The sequence below is a fragment of the Mus musculus genome, chromosome X (assembly GCF_000001635.26).
Source record: "Mus musculus strain C57BL/6J chromosome X, GRCm38.p6 C57BL/6J".
In the NCBI taxonomy this organism is placed as follows: domain Eukaryota; kingdom Metazoa; phylum Chordata; class Mammalia; order Rodentia; family Muridae; genus Mus; species Mus musculus.
In genome coordinates, this window is record NC_000086.7 from 73,136,018 (window position 1) to 73,159,798 (window position 23,781).

The 23,781-nt window shown below is 51.2% G+C and overlaps 2 protein-coding genes across 20 annotated transcripts; one reads left to right on the forward strand and one right to left on the reverse strand.

Moving 5' to 3' along the window:
* Positions 1 to 1,205: 1,205 nt before the first annotated feature.
* DXBay18 (DNA segment, Chr X, Baylor 18) lies at positions 1,206 to 13,449 on the reverse strand. 10 transcript variants are annotated; one of them, XM_006528193.3, is made up of 7 exons: positions 13,345 to 13,449; positions 8,672 to 9,288; positions 7,760 to 7,863; positions 7,340 to 7,407; positions 6,950 to 7,046; positions 5,492 to 5,657; positions 1,206 to 3,656 (listed from the first exon to the last, which is right to left on the reverse strand). In XM_006528193.3, the coding sequence occupies exon 7, from the start codon at positions 3,469 to 3,471 to the stop codon at positions 1,384 to 1,386; it is 2,088 nt and encodes a 695-aa protein (XP_006528256.1). In that variant the 5' UTR covers positions 3,472 to 3,656; positions 5,492 to 5,657; positions 6,950 to 7,046; positions 7,340 to 7,407; positions 7,760 to 7,863; positions 8,672 to 9,288; positions 13,345 to 13,449; the 3' UTR covers positions 1,206 to 1,383. The 10 variants fall into 10 exon arrangements, with proteins under 10 accessions (XP_006528256.1, XP_006528255.1, XP_006528260.1 ...); XM_006528192.2 differs by lacking the exon at positions 13,345 to 13,449 and adding an exon at positions 12,725 to 12,804; XM_006528197.3 differs by lacking the exon at positions 8,672 to 9,288 and having other exon boundaries at positions 13,345 to 13,444.
* Positions 11,767 to 22,869, forward strand: Xlr5b (X-linked lymphocyte-regulated 5B). 10 transcript variants are annotated; one of them, XM_006528221.4, is made up of 9 exons: positions 11,767 to 11,974; positions 15,209 to 15,345; positions 15,864 to 15,933; positions 17,101 to 17,135; positions 18,169 to 18,289; positions 18,966 to 19,065; positions 20,453 to 20,551; positions 21,771 to 21,875; positions 21,972 to 22,869. In XM_006528221.4, the coding sequence occupies exons 2-9, from the start codon at positions 15,240 to 15,242 to the stop codon at positions 22,044 to 22,046; spliced, it is 711 nt and encodes a 236-aa protein (XP_006528284.1). In that variant the 5' UTR covers positions 11,767 to 11,974; positions 15,209 to 15,239; the 3' UTR covers positions 22,047 to 22,869. The 10 variants fall into 10 exon arrangements, with proteins under 10 accessions (XP_006528284.1, XP_006528286.1, XP_006528281.1 ...); XM_006528223.4 differs by lacking the exon at positions 11,767 to 11,974 and adding an exon at positions 12,068 to 12,405; XM_006528218.4 differs by lacking the exon at positions 11,767 to 11,974 and adding an exon at positions 12,736 to 12,802.
* The last annotated feature ends 912 nt before the right edge of the window (positions 22,870 to 23,781 follow it).

Here is a 23,781-nt window from a genome sequence, read left to right on the forward strand (position 1 = left end):
GGGGAGTGGGTGGGTAGGGGATTGGGGGGGGTGGGTATGGGGGACCTTTGGGATAGCATTGAAAATGTAAATGAGAAAAATACCTAATTAAAAAAAAAAGAAATATATTAAAAAAAAGAGTATGAAGTCTCTGGCATGTGGAGGATGGCTGAGAATGTAAAGTGCTTCCTGCATGGGGTGAAAACCTGAGTTCATTACCCAGTACTCATACAAAAGGGGGAAAAAAAGGTATGCAGACAGGCATGTTTAATCTCAGCACTGGGGTAACAGAGACAGGGGGATCAAAAGAGCAGCCTGGCAAGCCATAATTCTAGAAAAATCAGCGAGCAGCAGGTTCAGTCAGAGATCCTGTCTCAAAAACTCAAGAGAATAACTGAAGAAGACATCAGATCTTGACATATGACTCCCGCACACTTGTGCACGCACACACTTGTACATTAATACGGAGAGATACAGAGAGAGACAGAAAAACAGACCCCCCAACACACACAGATACACAAACAGTTGGGGGGGAGATTGAGACAGACCAACAGATACACATACACACAAGAGAGAGAGAGAGACGGAGAGACAGAGAGACAGACACACAGACAGTTGGGGGAGAGAGAGACAGACAGACAGATACACACACACACAGGAGAGAGAGAGGGAGAGAGAGAGACAGAGAGACAGAGAGAGAAGAGAGAGAGAAAAAGAGAGAGAGAGAAGCAAGAAAAAGAGAGAGAGAGACATTGTAAAGCACAATAGACTGTTTTCTTGTGTTTTTGTTGCCTCTTATTCTTTGCATTGTTGTTGTTCCAGGGTCACAACATTTCCAACCCCTTCTATGACTTCAAAGCACAGCCTCAAATCACACATCTGTTCCTCTCCCTCTGCATGAGTGAGTGAAGGAGGAAGTAATGGAGAAAAGAGTGGAGCCCAGCCCCATCCATAGCAGCACCCTAGAGAGAAAGAAGATTGGAGAGGGGAACACGTGCCAGAGACCCAGTGTCGTCAGGAACCTGGTGTGCTGTCTAGGTGCATGGGGTCCGTGCAGAGAGGCGGCAGCCTGTGCTCTAGCTCGCCAACACTCCACACAGGGCTAATGACTTTCCAGAGAGGCACCCCCACGGGACTTGTGCGTGTTGGGGCACCGGCGAAAGAGAGCCAAAAGGCCAGGCCTGGACTGAAGCTTACAGGATCAGTAGAGCTGTCTTAGACATCTACACTGTCAAGCAGGAACGTGAACATTTATTTCGAGGGGGTAAAGAAACACTTAGTGAGGAGCTTTGACAGCAGCCATTGTGTGCCCCCACGGTCTCCCAGATGTTCCAGTTTGGAGGCACTTCCTGTCTCCTGTCTTGGGAGACTCAGGGGTGACAGCTGAAAGGAGGACGATCCCTTCTAAGGAGTGGGCACAGGAGGGTCCCTGGCAGCCCGAATCCTGGCTGCTGACCTCTTCCTGGCCGCCTTTAAGATGGTCTTGTCGAATAGCTCTTTCTCACGGTAGTGCACGGGTGGGCCACGCAGGTACTTCTCTTCTGCCTCCTTGTAGGTGAGCTCATCCAGGGCAGCGATGGAGCAGATGATGGCTTCTGGAAAAAGAACTTCCATGGTAAACCTCACTTTGTCTCCTCTTGCCAGCGAGAGCAGGGCCTCGTCTGCTTCCTTGGCCACTTCTTGCAAATGTCTGGCCACGAGATGCAGCTGGTCCTCGTCCTCCAGGTAGGTCTCAATGCAGAAGACTTCCCTCTTTGATTTCCAAAGATCGTCCAGCCACCTGGACGGTTTTCTGCCCTTCACGATGTCCAGCAGGTGCTGGTCGGCCCCCTTTCTCTTCACGATGAAGTCCACGAGCTTCTGGTTGGCTCTGTCCCAAGCGGCCCTCATGCGGTCGGGCAGGAGTTTCTTGTAGGGCCCCTTCCCACCCAGGGCGGTCTCCTCCTCCCAATCTTCCAATTCAGCATAGCTCACCTTGGGGAAATCGATATGCAGGTCGCCCTCCTGGACGGCTCTCCTTAGCGGGTAACTGGCTTGGGTGGTGTAGTAGTCCATAAAGGAGCCCAGGAAGGAGCCATGGGCAAGGCCCTCTCTGTAGTGGTCGATCACTGAGAAGCACCAGTTGATGCCCTGGGCGTACAGTCTGCTGGCTCTCCTCACGAGTGATACTTTCTCCCCACAGTCCAGGTGCTTCAACTTGCGGAGAGGGACACGGATACCCCTGCGCTCAAACTGCATGTTGCCCTCGATCAACAGCACCCTCGCCATCTTGTCATTTTCGCTGACACTCTTGACCACCGCTGGCCAGAAAGGAAGGTCCTGAAATTTGAACCAGACCAGCGTTCCTCGCTCAATGGTGCTGGGCCCCTGGGCAGAAGCCACGTTGGTGGCTTTGGCATCTTTTTGAACTCGGGCCCCTCTCCTCTTGAACCTGGTGTTGGTCACCTTTGAATGCACTTGGGGTTCCCGTTCTGGGAGCCCGCACAGTGCACACAGCACATGGGGCTTCTTTTTTTGACTAGCTATGCGGAGTGACCTGCGTAGCTTCGGGACTGGAGGCGTGTAGGCTGCCGATGCCCCCTTTGAGTCTGGCTTTGGGGTCCCCGGGCCAGGATGGTCCTTGTTCTCTGCGAGGGCGGTCTTCCTTTGGGCTCCAGTTGCCCGGATCTCTAGGCCAGCACACTGAACTCGTTTTTTGAGAGCTTTGGGTGAGATAGAGATGTGCCTCAGTGGTCCAGAGGCAGCCTGCTGCTCGTTTTTAGCCCGGGTACCCTCCCTGGAGGCTGGGGCACTCAAAGACCTGAGCTTGGATGTGCCTGGCTTTCTCTTCCCTGGATTACCGCCAGCTTTTCCCAAGGGTGTCTCCGAGTAACTTGGCCACACTCTGGTGCCTCTTAACACATCCCCTTGCATTTCAGAGCGCGGGAGGCCTACAGCAGTATGAGCCTGGGCTTCCCCTGCTCGCACTGCAGGCACATTCTGGGAGCCCATCATCGCAGGACTCTGACCCGGGCGGCCCCGCTTCCCAGGACTCCTCTGGGAGAGCCCTTGGCCTTTCTGGTTGCGCCCTTGGAGGCACAGGCGCTGACCTAGGCTGGAGCTGCTGGAGCTGGCCTGCTCTTTTGGAACCTTTGGAGCCACGGTGCTGGTTCTTTGGCCACCTGCTCTTCCTCCTTGAAACAAGCTGGTTCCCTCGCCCAGAACATCCAGGGCCACCTTGAGGGCTCTCCTGTATGCCCTGGTCTGACCTGGCGAGCCCCTGCCCCGTGACTCCTTTCCTGCCAAGGAGGCGATGCTTATGATTTCAGACTTGTCTAGGGGCCTCACCTCGGAGCTCCTCACTCTCATCTTCTCACCCACAGGCAGTATTTGGACCTCCAGGAAGGGCGCCCCTCTCCTCTTACTATTGGCTGGGGTCCTGGGTCTGGACAACACCCTTGCAGGCCACAGCTGGCCCTTCCAGCCACAGAGTACATACTCTGCAGAGTCCATGGCGACTGGACTCTGGGGCTGTGCTGATCAGGACAGGGTGACTCCTTTGGTTGTTCTGGGCACTGTTGTGACTGCCCGCCGGTCCTCTCTGGCTCTGCTCTCCTGCCTGTGGCGCTGCTCTCCCTCCAGAATCTGGTAGAGAAGTTTGAACTGACTGAAGTCGCTCAGGGTTGTACGCGCTTATCCTGTAGGGTGGGAGAGGGAAGCAGAGCTGCATTAGGAAGGAGATTGCCTTTAGTGGACAAGGAAGCAGCACCTCAGTGAGGCAAGGCATGAGAAATCAAGGGAGCTGACAGAGTCTGTTCTACAGAATGGAGGATGTGGGAGAAGGTATGGAAGGTTCCAGAGCATCTGTGGGAGACAGTCACAACAATTTTGTTCCTCGACCTGAGGCTGGGGTGGCGAACATCCTCCCAGAGAGATGGGTGTCTTTACAAGGCTTGTGGTTTTCTTGCCCACCCAGTCAGTGTCTTGGGGCTCACTGGGATTCCCTGGGGGTGGGGGAGCCATCCTCACTGTTTTCTTTCCTAGGGAGGTAGCCCTGTGCTGCTGACACCAGGAGCCCTTGGACTCCTAGGGAACTTGCCTTCCAGGCCAGTGTGTTAGCAGGTTAAAGAGCAATGGGGCTGGGGAAATGTTCATGGTGATTTGCAAGTAAGTGTGGCTGCTGTCATAGCTGCTGGCTTCCTTCTGTCCCAGTCCCCGACCCCAATCCCCACCCCTGTGACGCCAATCTTTTGGTCAGAGCTCTTGTTCCCTACTCCAGCATGGACCTCACTATGGGATCAAGTGTTCGCAGGGCACACCCGGGGAGAGCCCCAAAGAGAAAGCACTTCATTGTGGAGAAATGCTTACTAATTGGCATTCTCAGCAGGATCAGGTGGAGCTCAACAGAATAAGCCAGTGCCTCTGTTGGAATTGTGCACCCGCATGCTGCAACCTCAAGTCTGCAGGAGACCCTGCACATCCCTATCTGCCTGTGATGGGCACTGTTCTAACAAGAGACCCCAGACCACAGAGCTCTCTTGCACACGAGCTCTGTGGCCTAATTTTGATCCACACGGTCTTAAACACATAGAAAATTAATGGCCTGGATGGTACCTTGCCCATCCCTAACTCCAGGGGTGTTCACACTCATCTGTAACATAGCTCTTCTGTTCATGTTCCCCCATACTCTGCCTCTCAACAGAGTTCCTCCTTCACAGCCATCTTAGTGGAATCTCATTACGTTCTTCTCCTTGGCCCATTTCTCTCTCTCTCTCTCCCCCCCCCCTCTCTCTCTCTCTCTCTCTCTCTCTCTCTCGTGTGTGTATGTGTGTGTGTGTGTGTGTGTGTGTGTTGTGTCTGGTTTGTATGGGGGTGTGAAGGGCAGGTTGGCTACTGTGTTACTGACTGCCTCTGCCTTGAACCAGTCTGGTTCCTATCAGCAGTGTGTATGTCATGCATGCCTGTGTGAAACAAATTCCTCACCTGTCTGATCCTCAAAAGAGGCCCACTGTGCTTGCTGATAGGTATGGACTACAACACGGAGGAAGGATCAGGATGGGCTCACATGCCACCGCTGCTCACTGTTTATGCCAGGAAGCAAGCGATCCAGGTCATGACCTGGGCCCCAGCAAGCACAGTGAGGCAGAGCACTGGTGGACTCTGGCCTCCTGAAACAGCTTCCTAAGGACGCTGCTCTTCTTGTGAACTCCTGTTACCCCTTGTCCCTTCCGTGAGCATGGGCCAATGGAGCTCATCATGGCACTCCAGACCTTATCTGTAGGAATTTCCAACCATACAGAAATATGGGGGCGGGGAGGACAGATGATATTCTCGTGATCCCCTCGGTCCTTCCCTTCCCTCCCTCTGTATCCACAAACACCTGCTGGTACACTCTAGCTCCCAATTCACTCCACAAACGTGCAGTGTCCCTTCTGTTGTATTCCCACCCATGTCTTACTGACTTCAAATCCGAGTTCACGCTGCCTAAAGTGGCTTTCTACATAAAGCAGTCTAGGAATGTCTCAGGGCATACCTTCTGGATGACGCAATAGCACACGTGTACTGTGGAGGTATGGAGTTCAACTTAGGGATCACAGACGACAGTGGCTCTTCATCCTAGGTGGCTGTGTCATCTCCCGGGGCTGGTTTCCTCTGATCCAACCCCCTTGGAGTCCTGGCCCTTGTCACACGGATATCTCCTGAGGAAATGGAGGAAAACATGAACGCTTCAGTTACTTTTAGGCTGCCTTCTGCTGGACCTTCCTTGCGCATGCTTTCCAGCAAGGCTAAATGAACCCCCATCAAGTCCAACCATGCCTCTCCACCATCCAGGAACCATGCCCGGAGCACGTGAGAGCCCACCCACCCCTCAGAGGGTACCCTTGGAAACCACGGATGCCCGAGGCACACTTATAGAGTACATGATGCCTTCTACCCTTCTCAGGCTTGTACATGCTTCTGCTTCCCTCCCGTGGGGCATTCTCAGTCCCACATAATTCATTCTCAGCCCCACATAATTCTAATTTCAGTTAGAAAGCATAACTGGGAATACCAAGTATGTGTTCAAGCCCACAAACCAGGGTATCCGTGTAGCATCTGTAACTCAGTCATAAAGAAATGTGTCTGCACTCATATAGGGCCATGCTCTCCCCAGTGTGTATTCCATCTGTGCATGCCTACTGCTCCTGGGTACATAAAAGTCCTTATCCTTCCTACATCTTGGTTAGACGTTAGCAGTATGGCCACCTGCCTCCACTGTTTCCAGGCGCCGCCTCCGGCGCACTACTTTCAAAAGGTTCTCCGAAATTTCTGTGAGAGTTGCCTTTCTGGTGAAAAGGGCACACTAACTTCCCCAGGGGCACACAGAGAAGTCTGGGAGGTGGAATCCTGAAATCTCTGTCTCAACACACACTTTGGCCCTGGGACCAAAAGCCTTCTATCAAGAACTTGCACACATTCCCTCTGTGCTGTGTCTTTTCACATTTTCTCCAGATGGGAACAATGGCTTCCCTCCCTGCAGTAAGACAGACAGGCGGGGGACAGTCTGATGAGAGGGTGCAAGAAGAGTACAACGCCTATTGCTCTCACACGGGGGGTGGGGGGGGGCAGAGATACACAGGGTGATCCAGATGTGCTGGTGGTTCAGAGAGCAGCCCCTGCCACACACCAGGTAAAACCCAGCTGATGCTCCACCCAACTGTGTGAAGTGAGCAAGGTAAAGACTCAGTCAGACACAGAAGCAAACTAATTACCTGCCTAGGGAACAGACTCTGCCCCTTTCTTGGGGGTTCATGCCACACTGATCTTTATCTCCTTCTGTCTAACTGAGACTAGTGGTCAGATAGAGACAGCTGTCTTTGGGAGGCATTTTTTACTTCCTGTGTCAGGCAGGCCTCCGGGCCAAGAGAGTATTGTCACCACTGGGCTTCAACCATTCTCCAAGGGAATTGCAGGTTTCCCCCACCCACACCTTACCCCCAGCCCCATTTACCTCCTCCTCAAATGCCTCCCAGCTTCTCTCTCAGACAACACGAGCGAGCAAGCGGCAACTATCCAGGGTAAGGTGCTGTCACACAAACAGGGTCATCCTGTCAAGAAGAGCACATGTGACAATCATTGCCAAACTGAAAGGAGGTGTCCATTTACAATGGCGAACTATGCTCTCAGGGCCTGAAAAGATAAAGCTAGCAGCAAAGAAGTGTTACCTGAGGACAAAGAGACAGGGCTGAGTGAGCAGCCAGTCCTTGGGGCTTCTCTCCAAACAGTAGTAGTGAGAGAACCTCCCCTGTCCGGGGTGGGGGTGGGGTAGAGCAAACAAGCTCGCAAGGCACACTCGCAGACTCAGCTCTCACACACAAGCAGGTTGGCTGCAGGCACCTACCTACATGCCTTGCGTGTCTGTCTAGTCATTCCACCTCTCCAGCCTGTGAGTGTCCTTCGCAAATGTATCTGTAACCAGGAAAGAATGGCTTGTCCCCGTTGTCATGGCAACCACAGTGTCATCAGAAAACATTCTCTCCTACTAGCCAGTTCGCTGAGGAAATCAGGAAGTACTAATCCACCCACCCAGGAGGCTGACTGTTCACTTACATCCCTGTCACCTGGTTCTCCCACCACCCCCTGCAGCTGCACACATGAAAGTAAGTAAGGGTGCACACAGTACAAAGATGATACTGCCATTCCAGTGTGCCAGGCCTTTGACTTGACCACAGAGGGTCTGTGACAAGGCAAGAAAAGCGATCACAGGTTCCATCCTGCCTTCTAAAATAATAAGACCAGGGCCCACATCTGAGAAGGCCACCTTTTCCCCTGCCAGAATTCGGAAGGCAGGCACATTGTTTGTTTCTCCTGATGCAAACAAGCTTTCCAGGTCACTTGGGGCAGAAAACGTGGAGGACCATGGACCTGCACAGGATAGAAAGCAGTACAGGAGGAGTGCACGTGGTAGCAGCAACAAACCAAACAAACAAATAAAACAACCCTACCCTGCATCTCATTGAGGAAGGGGAGAAAGCATCTCAAATGGCAGGAGGCTTTGGAAACCTCAAAGCCTGCTGCCCCCCCCCCCCAGGTGACACATTTTCTCTAGCAGTGCCACACCTCCCAAGCGAACCAAAATAGCACCATCTACTAGGAAGGAAGAATTCAAATGCCCCAGGCTGCAAAAGATATTTCATTCAAACCACTACCACCACCACCCATGTGCATACACACACATACACGGGGGGGGGGGGCGAAGGGGAGGGGGAGGAAGAGGGGGAGATGGAGAAGGAGATAAGGAGACAGAGAGGGAGAGGGAGTGGACAGAGAGGGAGAGGTAGAGGAAGAGGGAGTGAAGGGGAGGGAGAGTGGGAGAGGGAGTAGGAGAGGGAGAGGAGAGCAAGAGGGAGAGGGAGGGAGAGGGAAGGGGAGAGGGGAAGAGGGGGAGAAGGGGGAGAGGGGGAGAGGGGAAGAGGGAGACACGGGGGAGGGGGGAGAGGGGGAGGGAGGAGAGGGGGGAGAGGAGAGAGAGAGGGAGGGAGAGGGCTAGGGAGAGGGGAGAGGGAGAGAGGAGAGGGAGAAGGGGAGGGAGAGGGAGGGGAGGAGAGGGGAATACATGCATACACCCACCCTCATTCACAGGCATAGAGGAAACTGTGTTCCACTAAGCTGTCCCAAGGCATGCCTGCCACTCTAGGCAGCCATGCCCTCATCCAGTGAGATGTTTTCTCACCAGATTAGATGACACCAGTTTGGACACACAGTTCTTCGGGGTTCTTCTACTCTGCTCATGGCTCATACATGGATCCTTACACAAAGTGACTTTTGTTGGAGCGATTTCACTGAAAATGCTTCTCATGTCCATAAAGAGACAATGCATTTCCTTCTGAGGGCTTGGATAATATCCTGCTGTGTGGTTGTAGAGTGCTTGGCCCATCTCTTCGTCGTGCAGGGTTAAATCGGGACTTTCCCACTGTGATTTCAGCTGTCTTGAGCTTTGACACGCCTATATTCACTTGGATGCCTCTATATGGGGAAGCGGCACTTACCTAGAGGTGGCGGGACCCTGTGATGGGCTGATGCAGCATTTCCCATTTTGATGAACACAGAGGTCCTCCTCACAGTAGATAAAACATTGAAAATTCCCACAGCAACAGGGCCTTCACAGTTATTCTTGATTCCCTTCCTAAATAGTCAAGTGGCGGCTGGCTGGATTTAACTCCTGTCCTTCTTTGTTTCCTGCGTCCTCAAAGGTCTGACTTCATGGAATGTGCGTTCTGAGCCCCCACACACAGATGTGCATGCACACATGATGTGGCGGTGAAGTGTGGTCGACATAGATGCACAGCCCTTGGAAGAAGACAGTAGGACCATGAAGTGTCAGAGCCAGAGCTGAACAATAGCGTTATAGCCAGGTGTCTCACTTGTACAGTAGATAACACAAAGCTCTGGAAGGCGATCAGAAAGGGGGCCCTGAGTACTGCAGTCCTAAAGAGGCTGGTCAGGAGTCGGTACCGTGGGCATGGGACGAGGGGCCTCCTGTTTCTGCCCCTTGTGTACTTTTGCAGTCGTCACTGGCCACCCGAGTCCTCCGGAGAAGCAGCCACAAGGGACACTTAGACAGGAGGGGCTTACTGCGGCCCAGTGTGCAGGCATAGCTATAGACACCAGTCCAGCATGCACATCATCTTCAAGTGTCAAGTTACAGTCGTGTGATTGTTTGGTGGGCATCAGTTCATCCAGTCTCACGCATGACGTGGAGCTTTCAGTTGTGCATGCGTGAACTGGAAAGTCGCCTAGGAAAGGCCGGAAGTACCTTTCTGCCTTTCTGGAGAGGCTAGCATCCCTTACTTTCTGGGTGTGAGGACTAAACCTGGAAAAGGAGGGTCTTGGGTGATTGAGTGAAGGATGTCTGTATAGGTGAGCAACTAGTTATTAGGGCCAATGAGGTGACGCCACGGGCCTCAAGCCCACACTGGAGTGAACAAAGCCCAGAGGGCCACCCTTGGAAAGTCTTGTCAAGGTGCTAGAGACTCTAAGGAGTGAGTGCATGTAGGACAGCATGTCTGCCCCTGCAGAGACAAGGAACCTTCCGCATGACCCTTCCGGTACCCTTTGTGTACTCTCTCGATTCTGCACAGGTCCATGCTTCCTGCTGTCTTGCAGGAACACTTCATGGTCCTACTGTCCCAGTCCTCACCCAAGGGCTGCGGACCCATATTGACCATGCTTCATCATCACATCATGGGATGCGAATGCACGAAGCTTGGGGGATCAGAACACAAGTTCCATGAAGTCAGACTTTAAGGGTGACTGAAAGCAGGGAGCGGAGATGTTCCTGACACACTAGGCTCTTCCTAGGTGAGTTCCAGGTTTATGCACGCACAACTGAGAGCTCCAAGTCACTCGTGCGCTATTACAGGCCGTGCCGGCTATGGCAGAGGTGCACATTGCCAGGCTCACACAGGGCAGACATGGTTTTCCACAGGGCAAGAGGAAGTGAGGAATACTTGGGACCACCCTGGAGGAGAAAGAGGGTCTTAGATATTGTGGTGAGCTACATGTGTCCCTGTAGATGAAGTAGGTGAAATGATCACATATGGAGAGCCAGGAGAGTCCTGACTGAGGTCAAGTTCTGGAGCCCGAATTCCACAGGGAGTGGAGGAGTGGAGGAGTGGAGGAGTGGAGGAGTGGAGGAGTGGAGGAGTGAGGAGTGGAGGAGTGGAGGAGTGGAGGAGTGGAGGAGTGGAGGAGTGGAGGACTGGAGGAGTGGAGGAGTGAAGGAGTGGAGGAGTGGAGGACTGGAGGAGTGGAGGAGTGAGGAGTGGAGGAGTGGAGGAGTGGAGGAGTGGAGGAGTGAGTAGTGGAGGAGTGGAGGAGTGGAGGAGTGGAGGAGTGGAGGAGTGGAGGAGTGGAGGAGTGAGGAGTGGAGGAGTGGAGGAGTGGAGGAGTGAGGAGTAGAGGAGTGGAGGAGTGGAGGACTGGAGGAGTGGAGGAGTGGAGGAGTGGAGGAGTGAGGAGTGGAGGAGTGGAGGACTGGAGGAGTGGAGGAGTGGAGGAGTGGAGGAGGCGGGGAAGGGTGGTGTGGGAAAGCTTTGATACAAGGAAGCAGGGACTGAGAAGGGTGGGCAGAACAGCCCGTGTGCTTGCAGAAGGACTAGGGATCTGCCACATGGCCCTGTCTGAAATCCTTGGGCACAGGAGACATTCATCCAGGTCCACACTACCACAGTTGGGCCTACTTAAAACAGGTAGGTGTGTGGGTGTTTCAGGTCCTCCCAGGCCTCAAGGGCACCGTTTCCTGTCCACGCATGCATGCGCGGTGGTCGGTGGGACTGTTATGGTCTGATCCCCCATGCCCAGAATAGCTGTAGCCATTTTGTTCCATGCCTGCCAGCTATTTCATATTGTGGCTTTAACATGCCTGCCAGTCATTGACACGGAGGAGCGACTCGGCTCAGAGCAGGGACAGGCTGGCCACATAGCCAGATTTGTTCTGGATGTTCTGGATGAGATCCGCTAATCTGAAGAAATTCCACAAAGCTTTACATAGGCCCCATCAAATCAAAGGTCAATATGAACTGTTATGTGAAAAATCTTGAGTCAGAGCTGACCACCAGGCAGCACTTCCTGCACCTGCATATGAACTCATTGTGGATTTTGTGTGCTTTCTTTTCCTTTATGAGCTGACAGAAAAATATATCCGTTGTCATAGTTCAGATAACCCTGAGTTATGTCCCTGGTCTGACCAGCACTGTGGTGTGCTTTCCGTAAACTATTCTTACTTAACTGAGGTCAGTGGTTCACGTGGTTTGTGTGCCGATTCTTGAACTCCAACAAGCCTAACCAAGGACAAGGACTGGACAGGAGCACGGATGTGCCCACGCTTGTCTGCAGAGGGCGAATACTCTCTGAAAATGAGGGCCAACCAGCTGTGACCACCCTCCAGGGGAAGCAGGGCTCTGGGCAACCGTGGCGAGGTGTGTGTCTTCTAGGCGAGTGAGCAGATATTAGGACCCAGGATAGCCTCTGCGAGGTAATGTCTGGTGCCCGAATTCCACAGCGAGGGGCCGAGGCCCCCGGAACACTGTCTAACAATGTCCTCTGAGGGTCGCAGTGACTGAGAGGAGTGAGCCGGGCAGCAGGGGTGCGTGGGGAAAGACTTGGGACCTTCTGCATGGGTCTCTCTGAGGTCTTTGGGTACTGCACAAGTTCTCTGGGTCCGCGTGTCTGCAGCTGGGCTATTTGAAAACAGTGTGGGTTCTTCGGGTCCCTTGAAAACCTTAAGACAGCGGATTTTTTGGTGGACATACGCGTAACCCCGAGCCCCAAGTCACACATGCATGATTGCTGGACGGGCCTCTGCCTGGAACCAAGTTGGCGAGTCTCCTGCATTGTGCACACATTTTCCATCCTGGCACAGCACTTCTGGAAGTGACTTTGCCCTGGCTGTGGCCTCCCTCGAGGGTAAGAGGGCTTCGGTGGGACTGTGGGGGTGCATTTCCCTAGGTGGGCGACAAGGCATCTCGAGACTTAAGGTAAAGCCCTTCCGGAAGCATCATCTCCCCTCCCCGGCATGGCATGGCCGGCCCAACCCTGGAGAGTAAGAGGGGTTCGGTGGGACTGTGGGGGGTGCGATTCCCTAGGTGGGCGACAAGGCATCTCGAGACTTAAGGTAAAGCCCTTCCGGAAGCATCATCTCCCCTCCCCGGCATGCCATGGCCAGCCCACCCTCGAGAGTAAGAGGGGTTCTGTGGGACTGGGGGGGGGGGGCGCGATTCCCTACCTGAGGAACAAGGTATCGCGAGACTCAAGGTAAAACCCTTCCGGAAGTGATGTCCAATGACCGTGCCCACCCGCGAGGGTGAGTGGGCTTTGTGGGATCTTCGGAGGTTTAGTTCCCTGGCTGAGCGGCCAGGTATCTCCAGGAGAGGCCCAAGGGTAGGAGGGTAGGAAAGGAGGAGGGGAGGAGGGGAGGATTGTGGGTGGATTGTAGGAGGTGTAATTACATATCTGAGTGACTAGGTATCACAGCAGTGAAGGGAAACCCCTTCCGGAATTGACTTGGAATGTGTCAGCCTTCCCTGGAGGGTCAAAGGGACGTGGGGGGAGGGGGTTGGAAGAGGTGTATGTCCTTAGCAGAGCGACCTGGTATCTATCATAGGCCCCATGGGAGGTAACCTTTCCTTAAGTGATGGCAGAGCACTGCAAGCAGTCTCCAGGGAAACGGGTTGACGGCGGGGTGGGGTGGGGTGGGGGGGAGGATTGGAGGAGGTTTAATTCCCCAGCTGAGTGAGGAGATGTCTCGAGACCCAAGGTAGACCCTCCCGGAAGTAACATGCAATGTCCGTACCCACTCTGGAGGGTAACGGGTTTGGTTTGGGGGATTTTAGGAGGTGTACTTACCTAGGGTGGCAAGGTATCAGGAACCCTCAGCAGTCACTTCTGCAAGTGACTTTGCCCTGGCTGGTATCAAGGTTGACACAGACCGCCTTGGGGAGGTTCTTCCCAGCTGAGACACAAGGTATCGCGAGACCTCTGATAGAACCCTTCCAGGAAAGATGTCTCCTTAGCTTTTACTACCTTCGAGGGGAAGAGGGTCTTCCCGGGCACTGCTTTGAGCCTATTTCCCTTCCTTAGTGTCTCTGCATCCCGAGACACATGGTGATACACTCCAGAAAGTGGCATCTCACCAGCTGTGAGGACCCTCGAGGGCAAGAGGGGGGTTGGAGGGGGGTGGGAGTTGCTGTGAGGCTGAGGCCAGTGAGAAGGGGTCCCCCAAATCCCAGTCATCAAGTCACCGCTGAGAACATCTTAGAGTCTGGAAAGAGGGAACTGCACAAGCCAGTGATGAGCCCAGGGCCAGGGCCACGGAGTATCCTTGTCCAAAGGTCAGAGGGTCCTTCTGCAGGAGACTTAGAAGGCAAGGACTCTGTATGAAGAAGGCTTCCCCCCACCCACAGCCCTTCCTGATGAGACGATCTCTGCTTGTCCACACTATTTATTCACTGTTCATTGTGGAAGATGGGTGCATGCAACTCACTCAGGGTGGACCAGAGATTAAATACATCTCGCAGGAAGGAATGTCGGTGAAGGGCAGCTTATTGGCTAAACACTCTGAGGCCTTGTCCATCTGGATACCTCGTTAGCATGGAGCACTGAGTGTTCTGGGCTATGTGACTAGTGCTCATGATATCCACGTGGGGGTGTTGTGATCACGTGTTCCAGTACAGGAACCCGGTGGACGTTTCCCACTCTCCTACATGAGAATTTACAGGGGCTTCTGTATGCGCTCAGCCTTCCCAGTTTTTGTCTGGTGACACAGCTCCACATGTCCCACAGGGCTCTACTGACTGACAAACAAAACTAAGGATGAGGGTCTGGTGGGGGAGGAAGGGGAGAGGCTGAGAGAAATGTAAAAGTCAGGGGGATTTGGGTGTGACCTGACCACACAGGTGGCACAGACCACCAGGCTATTAACAAAATCCACTCCCAGCCTTCTGGGTGGAAAAGAGGCATATACATCCCTTCTGTTGAAGAGACAAGCCTGCCTGCATGCTTCACATCCCTGGTTTCTATATTCCTTGTCTGTGAGCACAGAGACTTCATGCCCTCCACAGGCTGTGTGTCATCTTGGGTGACTGCATCAGGGAATCTCTGCATTTGCCTCTGGTGTATTCTTTTGGGTCTCTCCTGGAGGCTTGGGTCCCTGAGTTTCTTCCAAAGCATCTAGACTGAGAGTGGTTCGAAATTCACCTGACTGCGCAGCAGGGCTCAACCATTGCTTGCCAGGGCACGGCTCCAGTGACCTCATTGGCCACCAGTGGATTGGTGTTTGTGACTAGACACCAACATTGGATCTCGGGGTCTAGTCCAGCTTGTCCTAACCTGGTGACAAGGAATCAGGGGAAAGAGCTGAGACTGAGGGCTACTGGCTTGTGGCAGATCTGCGTTCAGCCAGAAAAATGGGAAAGGACGTGATTGGACCTGGCGGGATATTGATGTCACACTCCCACCTCCTCTTTGCTCCAGCACACGTGGCCACATCCTGTGGAGTCCTGGTCCCTGTTTTCATTTAGGGTCATGAAATTTTCAGGCATATACATGTATCTGCTGTCCCTAGACTGGGGCAAGCCGAGTTTCACCTGTGGGGGTGGGGGGAGGGGTGTGAGTTCCTGGAAGACTGCTTCTAAACCTTTGTGTTGGATCTGGGCTCAGCCAACACTTGAGTGGAGCCGTATCCCATGCAGGTCAGTGTCTTTACTTTCAGGAGTCCTGTCTGACCCAGGAAGGTTCCAGCCATGTCAAACAAGGAACAAAAGGCCATGAAGAAAAGTGGCAAGCACCAGAGGGTACATAAGACCCTCCCATCAGATGACTTCAAGAACTCAGATGAAGTTAACCCTGGTAACAACTGATATGGGGCTTTTGGGGCTGGGCCCCACCGTGGGGACACTCTACTACTTGGCACAGGGAACATGGGGGCAGTCCGATACTCATCAGGCTATTCCATGGTATTGAAGCTGGGCGGGCATGGAGGACAGGGTGGGGCGTGGGGCGATTCAGACTCTGACCTCTGATTCTCATGCATTCTCTGGGTTTTGGTCCCCACGTGACATTCTCAGCCCGTGGCAGAGATAGATACAAGGCTCACAGAGACCAACATGCCTCTGAAGAAGCCCAGGGGTCACAGGGAATTTTCTTGTAAGGCTCATGCACGTACATGTATCTGCTGTCCCTAGACTGGGGCCAAGCTGAGTGTCACCTGTGGGGGTGGGGGAATGGTGTGAGTTCCTGGAAGACTGCTTCTAAACCTTTGTGTTGGATCTGGGCTCAACCAACTCTTGAGTGGAGCCGTTTCCCATGCAGTATGATGAGAGCAGCATGCTTCATTTGCAATGGTTTTTCCTTCCCCCTCCGTGCAGCTGACAAACCAGCAGTTGGTACCAGTGGGATGGGCAGCCATTCTTCAGGATCAGACATGCAAGAGGCCAGGTGAGGTCTTCAAGGGTTAGCCTTCCCCACGTGAGGTAGTTTCAGTGTGGTTGTATGCAGATACAGAAAGCAAAAAGTTCCCTCTCCCAGGAAGTGGATCTAAGTGGCGGGGGCTGGGGTACGGCGGGGTCTGCTATTAAGTGAAATAGGCCAGCATCAGAGAGAATACTGCCTCCTGTTGTCTCTCCTCTGAGGATCCTGGATTACAAGTAGGTCCCTAAAATGATACAACCTGAACTCAGAGGGGAGAGTGGCAAGAGGCAGGCAATACCCAGTTGAGGGGAAGGTTTGCAGGAGTTGAGGGGAGGTGGTTCGAGGCAGACTCTGGGGGTGGCACACGGTCACCTGGGATAAAAGTTAAGGAGACACTGTCTGGGTGATGTAGGAGGAATAGCTGCAGGAGGGGCTTGAGGAAGAAGGAGAGTGAATGTGGCTGGAGTGCAGGACACATGGGTGAGGATGCCTTTATGAAACCCTGTGCTGCACTGTGAAAGGATCCTGGTGAACATTTACTATAAAATCCCCTACTTCTGTGCAGCTGCCTGCAGTTGGGCAGGGAACACCTGGGGTGTGATTTCCCATGAGTCACCCAAACCCAGCTGGGGTGGGATTCCTGGGACTACAGTAGGCTCTCAGTCAATTGTGCTACAAGAAGTAACCCTTAGCCATGCACCCATATGTATCTATCTGCAAAGGACGCTTTGGCTCAGTACGAAAACAAGGACAAAGTAATAAAATTATTGACCCAGAGAGGAAAACCCGACTTTACCCCACATGAGCTCTAGCCTCTGCAAAACGGCACGCCTCTCCTTTTCCTTCAAAGCAAACTTAGGATGCTTGTCCTCAATTAAGAATTCTGAGCTAAAGGGATCTGCAACCCTATAGGAGGAACAACAATATGAACTAACCAGTACCCCCCAGAGCTCATATCTCTAGCTGCATATGTATCAGAAGATGGCCTAGTCGGCCATCAGTGGAAAGAGAGGCCCATTGGTATTGCAAACTGTATGTGCCTCAGTACAGGGGAACGCCAGGGCCAAGAAGTGGGAGTGGGTGGGTGGGGGAGTGGATGGGGGAGTGGGTGGGGGACTTTTGAGATAGCATTGGAAATGTAAATGAAATAAATACCTAATTAAAAAAAATAATTCTGTGTTGTTTTACCCACAGGGAGCCTGTTCAGAAGAAGATGCAGGATTTCAAAGGTAGGTTTGAGCAGACCTTGGTAGTCCCAGAACTTTCTTTCCAACCCTCTGACTTACGCACAGTGAGAATGTGGTCGCTGAGAGACAAGAGAACTCTGGAACAGTTCTGTGGCTCAGAGGCTATTTCTGAAGACTAAGTTGTCCTTTGGCCTTCGGGGGTTTCCTTTACCTTTAACATGCTGATGTGAGCAGGGGAAAGGTTGGAGCTGTAGCCCAGGCTGCTTCCTGCTTCCTGCATGGCTGGAGACTGTCACTAGAGATGATGGGCAAGCAGATATATCTCTGCTCTTTAACTTACTGCAGGAGTGGTATGTCAGATTTCTACAGCTTTCTTTCAAGTTCTGAAGCAAGTCATTTCTTATGCCTTTCCAAAGTTGCTCTCCTCCAGGAACCCCTGCAAAAGGAGAGCTGGTAAAATAGCCTTTAGTCTGTAGACATTTAGGAACCTGTCAGGGAACTCTGAAGGCAGCACTGGGAAGAAAAGCGAGATAGATTGTATTGTGCACATCATGCATGCCACACTAGCTTGTTTTCTGTCGTCCACGGTAACAACCCCAGTGTACCACATGCCCCTCCAACTGAGGCAGGTTTTATTCACTTCTATAGGCGAACCCAGACAGCATTACTAGAGAGCCATCATCAATTCTTAGCCAGAGTGTAGAGCCAGCTCATACAAGCAAGGAAGTCTGACAGCATTGCTCTTTCTGGTTGCAGAGGAACTGCTTGGGTTTGACATGTCCAGAAAATTGTTTGTCAGTGGCATTCTTTAGTCAAGCAGGATGCCTCCTCCTGTATTCCTAGCACTTAGGGAGTAGAGACAGAATCAGGATCTTGAGGTTGGCCTCAGTTACGTAGCAAGTTTGAGACCAGCTTAGGCTACAAGAGACCCTATCTTAAAAAAGAAAAAAAAAGACAACCTATGCAGATGCATAGTTATTCGTGCTGTCCTGTAGGTGGTGTGTCTGGGATGAACCAACTCTTCTTCTTCCTCTGTATATTTGACTTAAATGATGCCTTTTCCCTTCTCACACAGGTGATGATGGTACAGGACTTCTTATGGAAAAGAGGAAACAGTTTGAAGAGGATGTAAATGCCTCTTTCAGAAGTCTGAATGAAAACCTCCAGAGCATTTTGAAAGCTCAGCAGAATTCAAGGTAACATTCTGAGCACCCGTAGAGCCTTTCCTCTTCTTCCCGAGTCACTCCTGTCTGCCATCTTGATCGTGCACAGAATGGAATAGCTGATGGGATCTCTGGAGCACTGCCTTTTTCCCTATGACCCGGTCCTATTCATAACCAATGGGAACCCCCGCCCCTTTTATGGAACTCAGATGTGTCAGGTGCAAGACTGGCAAGACAGCCATTTCTCCCCTCTAGGATAACAGAAGGCCAGTCCTTTATGGTCTACAAAACTGTACCTATTAGGAGATATCACCAGAGCTCTCTCATGCAAGTCCCACCGTGGAAAGTGTTCTGTGCACACTTTCTGTCTGTAAAACACTGTAGGGTATGTTGCCTTCAGGACAAGGACTTGGGCTCTCAGAATTTATAGGTTACTCCATAAGGGAAGGGAGGATGAGTCTAATTTTAAGGCAGAAGTGCGATCTCGGGTGAGGTATGCACAAATGCATCCTCAGTGTTTGAGAGGGAAGACATGTGAAACAATGTCTCTAGTAGCAGCTTAAGACAAAGTTCTTGGGTTGAGAGTCACGTGTAATTCATGCCCCTTTTCTCTTTTGCTCCTAGTCCCTGTTTCATAATTATGAGTGTTTGTCATTCCCTTACCCTCAACCAGTGTGACCATGCTTGTAATCAGTACTGTGTTTTACAGGCAGGAGCTTAAGTCTCTGTACTGTGAAAGATTTGGGTCGGTGTACCACAATTGGCTGGTTGAGATGGACAGAACAAGGGACCAAGAAGAATACTTCAGTGTGAGTAGCAGTCTCAGCTAGCAACAGATCCTCTGCTGTGTCAGTTTCCCTAGTGGCAGGGCTTCCTGCAGCAGGTCTGGAGGGAAGGGACAGGACATGAGCTCTGGGAGACAAGGAAGGTGGTTGATGTGGAGGGGAGAGACTGGCCATCCTCCCTGACTTGGTTTTTTATCCCCCTTCTGTGGGAAGATGACAAGGGTAATGATGGGTTAGGAGCCCGCATGGTACAGGCGTGGGGGGAAGAGCAGGTTCTGTCTACAGAGTTCAGGAGGAGGTATGGGATTGTATTTTGAGAGGGGACCCTTCAGGATCGACCCAGTACAGAGGACAAAGAGTAGGAGGGCCCCACCTAGCCTTCTGACACAGTGATCAGGGATGGAGAGTGAGAGCAGTTCATGGGGCTGTGGAGAAGCAGGTGGAGACTTAGCTGCCAGTGTGGTTGGAGTTCAGACAGGCCCTGTCCCAGAGGAGAAGAGGGAAAGGTTCCCATGCAGTGATGGATGGACCTGCGATGGTGACAGGGTCACCTTTAGCCTGGAGATGAGAATGGGCTTTGGGGGACTGGTAACTGGACTCAGTGCTGTCTCTGGGGGCTCTTTCTTCCTGGTGGAGGATGGAGCTGTCTCCTGGGGATTCTGACTGATGGAGATGGAGACAGATTCCAGTCTGGCGGTGAGGAACATGTTCTCCAGAACCCACTGATTAGGATGCAGCCATAGTCCTGAGGCTTGCTCATTTTGAAAACTCAGGAAAATCATTAACTTGTCTGCCTCAGTTTCGTAGAAGTAAAGTCAGACTGGTGGAGAAACCCTGCCTTCTAGACCTGTGTATTGAATGGTTTCACCTCTTGAAATTTTTGTTGCTGTGGAATGCTCAACAGCAGGAGCTGATATATGGTTGCTATTGGTCTGCTCTGTCCTCATTTGGTTGATACTGTAGTCATGGGGTGTCACAATGTAGGGAGACACTGACTGATGAGGGAGGTTTAGGTGAAAAACTCCTTTGGAAAGAGGTGTTGTTCCCTTGGAAGCTAATCTACCTGCCCATTGAGTTGGACAAGAAGATTCATCCTTTAAGAAAACTGAGCCACAAGAGACCTTAATTTTTTACTTTATTTTGTTGAGGTGGGAATCTACAGATTGGATGGATCTTAGATTAATTTCAAAATGAGTAGTTCTTTCATGGGAATTTTGCCCAGATGGGACAGAATGTCTCCCTCTGTGACCCGTCAGACATTGTCAGGTTGTTTTTGGTATTGAAGGCCATGTCTTCAACCTCGATCTTGAATGATAGAACCCACAAAACAGCACGGGAAGCAACTGCTGTAAGCAGCTGGGTTGGATGTCCAGTTTTGCTGACATCTTATCATTGATTTCCTCTATTTCAGTTTATAACCCAGCAGCAAATGAAGATTTTACAGACGGCTATAGAGGACCATGAAACCAAGCTCAAAAACGCTAAAGATATGTGTGACACATTTTTGAAGGTCTGGTAGATTGAACTTGAGAACAGAGCACATATTTATGTCACACTATGTGTCTCTAAAAGCAGGAGACAGAATAAATGGCCCTTTCTCAGTTTGTGGGAAAAGTAATTTCACGTTCTCATGGGAATATTTTCCCCACACGTAGGAAAAAAGCTAGGTTTTGTTTAGCCTGGGAAAGTGATGATGTTTAGTGCAGAGTGTTGTAGCATGGGAGCTGCTGACTGGGAATTTGCTCTCTCGATCTCCCTCTGCCGCTTCTCTCAAGCTTCTGTACTTCCCTAGACCTCAGCGCTGAGTTGTTGTCCTCAAACAGGGCCTTTCCCTCTCCCATAGTTCCCAGTGGCCTTCCTTCTTAATTCTCCCTCTTTGCTCTGTCCTCTGCAAACACCCCTCCTCCAAAAGCTCCTCTGGCTGCTTCTGTCTTGTCTTCCCTCCTCGCCATGCACCAGCTTCCCCTGAAGCGACTCCTGTCCCCTGTCCATGCTGTGCCTCTGCTCTTGGCCCAGATATAGATCCCCGTGCCTTGTCTTCCCTATGGAAATCCTCTGTTTTCATCGCTGGAAGTTGCCATGGGTGTCCTCTTCAGTCACATAGCCAGCAGGCTCCCCTTGCACACCCGTTTTCAGCCAGCATACATGTCGTATGCTCTTAAACTCCTCTGGGCCCTGGCAATAGGGCAGAGAATGGACAGGCATTTTGTGGTGTATGGACAGGTGACACAGTCTGTTCTCCTCTGTATCCACCACTGCAGCATTCCTTGAGAGATGTGATCACATTCCTCACTTCAGCTTGTCTTAGCTTAAAAGGGCATGTGATTGCATGCTCTGTCTTCTCTGTGAAAACTGCATTCCATGGACACAGCAAATGAATGGCTCCTTCCCCTGGGAAACCTTGGGGGTCTCCAGCACATGCCTGTGCCTCTTTTTTTCCATGCCTGGTCTATATGGCCTTTACCTGCCCATCTGTCCATATTCTGAGATAAGTGCCTTAGGTGGTGTTCTCTTCTCATAATGATAGTGAGCTCAAATGTGGAACTGCATCTTTTGGTGGAGAGTTCATATAGATGCACAAGAAGTAACCACTGTTACTTACTTTGATTCCTAACAAGGATCCTTTGGGATACGCAAAGTCTGTACTTTTAAGTTAAATGAGGTGAGGTGTCAAGTTGGGGCTTGGGGCTTCCTGCTCAAGTACCTTCTTTTGTTGTGGTTTGTTCCAGAAAGCCAACGACTTGAGTAAACGTCAAAAAACCTTTATTGGTGGTCAGCAGACTATTGTGGAGAAGGAAATCTCCAAGGTGCAGAACAGAGTAATCATGGAAACCGTAAGTCGTGTGTCTGTAACACTACGCCCTGGGCTACCTTCCTATTAGCAGAGATGTAATGAAGATCCTCTAAATCTCCTTTTTTTTTCCAAACAGCAAGATCAAGACATAGCCATGGTTGAAACATACCTTCAGTCCCTGATCCATGAAAGCTCTGAAGAAACCATCTGAAGATCACACATAGGATACACAGGGAAGGAAGCGTTAGCCATGCTAAGAAGATGTTGGTAGTAGCCAGTGCAGCTCCTTTCTCTTTACTTTGTTACAATTGAGACTGAGACACTGTTAATCATTAAGTGAACTCCCAGCAGCTCTGTGAGTAGCGAGGACAGTTAAGTGTGGATCATCCAGGCCCATGACAGCAAGGGAGATTCATTCTGCCCAGTAGTGGCAATTACATTTTGGAAGCAAATGTCATTTGACTTTGTGGTTGATTCTCTGTCACTGTTCCAAAGTGAACATTACCTTACTTATTTTAGGAAGAAGTGAATAAAGATGGGACCCATTTTTCTGTGCATGCTTTCATTTCTCATGAGGTCACAGAGACCGTTCCATTGCAATGGGAAAATCAACCCAACATGCCACCGAGACTTGCTGAACACACTCATGTTTGTGTGCTCAGAAGTGTTAAAAAAAAATCTTCTTAACACGATTCCCACGACAGAGCCATTCCTAATGTGTTGACTCTATGCTAGTTGTGGGGCTGTGGCATTTCCCAAAGACACCCAGACTCATTTTCAAAGCTGTCTTCAACACTGGTTACCTTTGGATTGAAAGCATTTTATCAGCCTGTATCTGTGTAAGCATTTGTGGCTCCAGTGTTTTGGAGGGGTCTTTACATGAGTGTTTTCTAGGGTTCTCCTTAGAGAGTCTACTATTCATCAAGTCCTTCTGCCTGTATGTGTGTGTTTGTCTAACTCCTTAGTCATTCATTCTCTTATCCTTGCCCTATGCTGTATTTATTAAAATGAATGCTTAGAGTCTGTGTTCAGCACATATGAGGTATTTGGGGTTTTGTTGTAATGTGTGTACTTGTTGAGTCTCTGTGAGCACTTTCCCATATGTGTGTCAGTACCCTGAAGGCCAGAAGAGGGCCTGAGTTCCCCTGGGCCTTGAGTTAAAAGTGGTCTTGAGCTACCCAAAGTGGGTGATGCTACCTGATCTTGGGTCTTCTGGAACAGCAGCAAGTGAGTTCATTTCTCAGAATGTCAAAATTATTGTATCCCTAGCAGCAGGCATGTGATTGAATATGCAAGAGGATTCCTCCCGTTCTATGAGTTTGAATGGGAAATGTTTGGGGAACTCAAGAACCTTTCACTAGCCTAAGAGCCAACACTTCTTTCATAATGCTCTGTGACTTGTGAGCCAGATGATAGCTGTTGTCATATAGGTCACTACAGAGAGTGTTGGAATGTAAGGAACTTTCAGCAAGAGGGAGGTGGGGCTGGCAGGGTGGTAGATGATACTTGGTGCCCTTGATGTTGGTGCCTGGACTAGGGAGTTGAAACTGGTGATGGCACCCTTTGAGAGTGGCCATGACCCACCGGGGATCGAAGGAGCCTTTGACACTTCTTGGGGTTACCCAAGACCACTGGAAAACACAGAGATTTACATTACTATTCATACCAGTAGCAAAATTACAGTTATTAAGTGGCAATGGAAATAATTTTATGGATGCTGGGGACACCACAACCTGAGGAACTGTATTTGGAAGGTGGAGAACTGCTGCTTTAAACTCTCATAGCCAAGCCTCAGAATGCCTGCACAAGGCCTAATTCATGGAGCCTGCTGGTCCCTGCTTCATGCATGTAAGCACATGCTAGACAGCCTCCCTTGTGAGCACCTGATGGAGTCCCCTCACACATTCATCTGGTCTGCCTCGTGTATCCACACCTGGTAGGCCTCT